A 5,000-nucleotide genomic window follows, 5' to 3' on the forward strand; every position below is an offset into this window, starting at 1 on the left:
GTAACTGGTCCAGATCCAGTTGCGTTTCAGATGGCCAAAGAAGTCTGAGTCCAGCCCCCCTGCTCCTTTACCGTCTCCTGGGATGCAAGCCTCATCATCCACGTCCTTGCTGCCCCTACACACACACACACGTACACGTACACGTACACAGACAGGCAGGCAGGCAGGCAGGCAGGCAGGCAGGCAGGCAGGCAGGCAGACACACACACACACACACACGAGAGAGAGAGTATTGTCCGATCAGAACACATGCGAGGAGGATCTGAGATGATCTGTCTGTTATGTCGAAAACAGTTCAACACACACACACACACACACACACACACACACACACACACACACACACACACACACACACACACACACACACACAACCTACTTGAGTGCGTCTTGCAGCCGCAGGAACTTGTAGCGGTCAGGCTCTGCGTGCACCACGGCAGGCTCCTCCTCTTCCTCCGCAGGCTCCTCCTCTTCCTCCTGGTCCTCGCTCGAGGCCACCACCTTCTTCTTCCTCCGGCCCCGCCCATGACGGACCACGCCTGAGAGGGACGGGAGGGAACACACACTAACCACGTGTACGTGTGTGGAAGAAAGTGTGTGTGTGTGTGTGTGTGTACGTGTGTGTGAGAGAGAAAGTGTGTATGTGGAGAGAGACAATGTGTGTGTGTGTATATACAATAATGTGTGTGTGCTTATGATGACTGACGAATAGATGATTTACTTACTTTAGACAAATGTACTTATCCAAATGTCGCTTTGGATAAAAGCGTCTGCTAAATGTCAAAAATGTGTGTGTGTGTGTGTGTGTGTGTGTGTGTGTGTGTGTGTTCCCACCGAGGGGCGTGTTGAGGCAGACACACAGCAGGTCGAACCAGAAGTTCTCGATGTCCTCTGCGGTGTTGAGTGTGTACTGCCTCCTGTCGAAGCCCCGCGTGGCTGACACCAGGTTGTAGTGGGGCTCACAGGTGGTGGTGTCCACAACCATGCAACAACGCTTCAGGTAGACGAACACCTGGGGGGGGGTGTTGCCAGGTAACCACCACATAAAACACTTTATTAACACTTAGCTGTAGGTGGTTCCAGAACTCTTAATAAGATAATATAATAATAAGATATGGCATTTAGCTGACGCTTTTATCCAAAGCGACTGACATTGCAGTAAGATATACACTTCAGTATAGATGGTCCCAGCAGGAATCAAACCCACAACCTAAGCGTTGTTAGCGCCATACCACACACAGTTGGACTGTACCTGGTCCTTGTCCTGGAACTTCTCGGTGGGCCCGAACCTCAGCAGGCCCATGTAACACAGACGCTGCATGCTCTCATGGAAACTATAGATGTACTTCCTGAGTCAGAACGAACGAACACACACACACACACACACACACACACACACACACACACACACACACACACACACACACACACACACACACACACACACACACACACACACACACACACACACACACACACACACACACACACACACACACACACACACACACACACACACACACACACACCTCTGATTGGAATATACATAGATGGGTCTCAACATCATCAGGTGAGACACAGGGGGATGCTATCAAACAGTGTGTGTGTGTGTGTGTGTGTGTGTGTGTTGTTTGTGTGATGACTGTGCGTGTCTCTGTGTATGTGTGGGGGGTGTGTGTGTGTGTTGTTTGTGTGATGACTGTGCGTGTCTCTGTGTATGTGTGGGGTGTGTGTGTGTGTGTGTGTGTGTGTGTGTTGTTTGTGTGATGACTGTGTGTGTCTCTGTGTATGTGTGGGGTGTGTGTGTGTGTGTGTGTGTGTGTGTGTGTGTGTGTGTGTGTTACCGTTTGTGCAGTAGCTGTCTCTTCATGCTGGAAGGCAGGAACCTGATGAGGTAATGCTGCTTCACAGGGTCATCCATGTACGCCTCCAGCCCATCTACCTGCACACACACACACACTATTGTTGATTATTCACATCCACTTCAAAATAAAGTCTGCATTTTGTAGAGTTAAATGTTTGTGTCCCTGTGTGTGTGTGTGTGCATGTGAGCCTGCATGTGTGTTTGTGTGTCCCTGTGTGAGAGTGTATGGTGTGTGTATGGTGTGTGTACCGAGAAGCTGATCTGGATGATCTGGACAAAGATGGAGAGCGGCAGGGAGAGCAGGATGTCTGAGGTCAGAGCCCAGCCGTGACCAAACTCCCTGTGGATGGGGGCTGGAGGGAGATACCGCTTCCATGACAACTCATCCACATAGACTAGAGGGATGGGGGGGGGGGGTAGAGAGAGAGAGGGAGGGAGATAGAGAGAAAGGGAGAGAGAGAGAGGAGAAGAGAGAGAGGGGGGGGAGGGAGGGAGAGAGAGGAGAAGAGAGAGAATGAGGGAGAGGGAGAGACAGAGGAGAGAAGAGAGAGAGAGGGGGGGAGGGAGAGAGAGAGGGGGAGAGAGAGAGAGAGAGAGAGACAGAGGAGAAGAGTGTTAGTTCACCTCCGTACCATAATCTCTACTATCCTTGAATCACAATCAATAAAGTTACATTGAATAGATCTGAAAAATACTGGATGGGATCCAAACAGATCACACACACACACACACACACACACACACACACACACACACACACACACACACACACACACACACACACACACACACACACACACACACACGTTCTCTGAGCTCAAAGAAGGGATAAAGGAGAGGAAAGGAGAGGGGAGGAGGAAGGAGAGGAGAGGGAGAGGAGAGGAGGAGGAGGGAGAGGAGAGAGACTCACCGGTCATGTGAGGGTCAAAGGGGCTGATCTCCGTGGCGTCCCCCTCGTCCTCCAACGGCGCCTCGCTCGAATGCGGCACTGCGATTGGCCGAGCCTCCGCGGAGGCGGGGTCTGGGGGCTTCGGGGGGGCGTCGGCTCCGCCTGCGTTTTGGGGGTCCTCGCGTTCAGAGTCGGGCTTGTCTGCGGTGTGTTTGGGGGTGTCGGTGTGTTTGTGGGTGTCTTGGGGGTCGGAGGGGTGTGTGTGTGTGTGTGTGAGGTGGTTCGTGTCCAGGGGGGGGCCGCGCTGGAGGGGGTGTCCGTAGATGAGGTACCACAGGAAGTTGTGGACCAGACGAAGGCGGGGCATCTTGGGCTGGAAGCCAAGGAACCGGCTCATACCTGGGACTGGGGGGGGGGAGAGAGTGTTTAAAACCCCCTTTATTGGGCCAATACATAAAACAATACAGGCCACCAACTCCCAAAACACTACAACCATAAAACATCTTCCTTGTCAGAAAGCTTCATCAGCAGAACATAAGACCTTCTGCAGACCCCACAGTCTAGAAAGAGAGAGAGAGAGAGGGGGAGAGAGAGAGAGAGAGAGAGACACACACACGCACACACACACACACACCTGTCGGGGGTTTGAAGTCCTTCAGCTCCTTGACGCCCATCATCTCGTCAGTCTTACACTTCAGAGCTTTAGCGGGACTCTCCTTCTTCTGCCCCTTCCCTTCACTCTTCTCCTCCTTCTCTCGCTCCTTCCCTTTCTTCTCCTCCTTTTTCCCCTGCGGATGCTGGAGCCTGAGAGGGACGGAGGGAGGGAGAGAGAGAGAGAGAGAATACAGAGGGGAGAGAGAGAGAGAGACAGTCACTCAGCAGGCGAGCCCAGTAATCTTCCCCACACTCGTTTCTTCTCCTGTTCCCCCTGTTTCTGTCTCACCGTGCCAGAGAGAAGGAGCTGGACATCCGGAAGCGGACCTGCTCTATGGCGCTCTTCACTATGGGGTCGCTGGGAGTGATGGAGGGATGGACCACCAGCTCCAGCTGAGGAAGAGGAGGAGGAGAGGAAGACAGGGAAGAGGAGAGGAGGAAGAGAACAACCCTCAGAACTAGAAACATTCCCAACAGCCTCATTCAGACAGCGTTCCTCAGTCAGCGCGTGTCAGGGTCAGGGTCAGGGTCAGGGTCAACTGCTTCTCTGGCTTTTGGGGCGGCAGGGAGCCTAGAGAGGCCGGCCAGCAACCGGAAGGTTGCCGGTTCGATCCCCACCCCGAGAGGGAGCCGGGTGTGAGCTGGTGACTGGAAGGATCCCCACCCGGGAGGGAGCTGGTGACTGGGAGGTTGCTGGTTCGATCCCCACCCCGGGAGGGAGCTGGTGACTGGAAGGTTGCTGGTTCGATCCCCACCCCGGGAGGGAGCTGGTGACTGGGAGGTTGCTGGTTCGATCCCCACCCCGGGAGGGAGCCAGAGGTGAGCTGGTGACATCATATCTAAGGTGCCTCCACTGCCGTTGTGCCTTTGAGCATGAACGCGTGAGACAGGAAGGAACCTTCTTTCTGACTCCGTCCTCAATGACGGTGGTTTTGAATGTGTGTGTGTATGTGTGTGTGTGTGTGTACCTTCTTGCTGACTCCGTCCTCAATGACGGTGGTTTTGAATGTGTGTGTGTGTGTGTGTGTGTGTGTGTGTACCTTCTTGCTGACTCCGTCCTGAATGACGGTGGTCTTGAACAGCTTCAGTAGGCCCTCTCTGGACAGGCTGCGGATGAGGCGAAGGATCGACTTCTTACAGCACTTAGTGGCCACGCCATCCTGCTTCTCCTCATCGTTGATCATCTTCTGGAGCCTGGGGGGGGAGAGGGGGGGTATGTTAGTGGCAACAGTTTTACAAGGCAGAGGCAAAAGTGGCTCAACAGTGGTCCAGTGGTCTAGTACCAGTACCATGGCCAAATCCCAAGGCTTTTCTAACAGGCGTTGGGTGGGGGTTAGGGGTTAGAGGTTAGGGTTAGAGTTAGGGGTTAGGGTTAGGGTCAGGGGTTAAGGTTAGGGTTAAGGTTAGGGTTAGGGTTAAGGTTAGGGTTAGGGGTACTGACGTGTAGACGCCCTCGATGATCTTGAGGCTGCGGACCGACTCGATGATGAGGTTCTTCCTCTTGAGGAGGCGGTAGGTCTGGTGGCGCCGCTCCGCGTGGAGCGGGGTCTTCCTGTTCGGGTCCCGGAGCTGGGTCTCCTAGCCAATCAGAGA

The 5,000-nt window shown here is 53.8% G+C and overlaps 1 protein-coding gene across 2 annotated transcripts in view; it reads right to left on the reverse strand.

Moving 5' to 3' along the window:
- The window catches only part of gtf3c1 (general transcription factor IIIC subunit 1), an 18,420-nt gene that overhangs the window by 8,229 nt on the left and 5,191 nt on the right, over positions 1-5,000 (reverse strand). For both annotated transcript variants that reach the window (XM_083693840.1, XM_083693839.1), the window contains exons 11-21: positions 4,849-4,985; positions 4,448-4,601; positions 3,697-3,800; positions 3,388-3,557; positions 2,775-3,158; positions 2,114-2,259; positions 1,845-1,942; positions 1,253-1,349; positions 835-1,012; positions 380-539; positions 1-115 (exon numbers count right to left, since the gene is read on the reverse strand). The exon at positions 1-115 is cut by the window's left edge and continues 15 nt beyond it. In XM_083693840.1, the coding sequence (XP_083549966.1) occupies positions 1-115; positions 380-539; positions 835-1,012; positions 1,253-1,349; positions 1,845-1,942; positions 2,114-2,259; positions 2,775-3,158; positions 3,388-3,557; positions 3,697-3,800; positions 4,448-4,601; positions 4,849-4,985 (1,743 nt within the window). The remainder of the gene's footprint in view (positions 116-379; positions 540-834; positions 1,013-1,252; positions 1,350-1,844; positions 1,943-2,113; positions 2,260-2,774; positions 3,159-3,387; positions 3,558-3,696; positions 3,801-4,447; positions 4,602-4,848; positions 4,986-5,000) is intronic.

Source organism: Argentina silus (assembly GCF_951799395.1).
Source record: "Argentina silus genome assembly, chromosome: 22".
Lineage (NCBI taxonomy): Eukaryota > Metazoa > Chordata > Actinopteri > Argentiniformes > Argentinidae > Argentina > Argentina silus.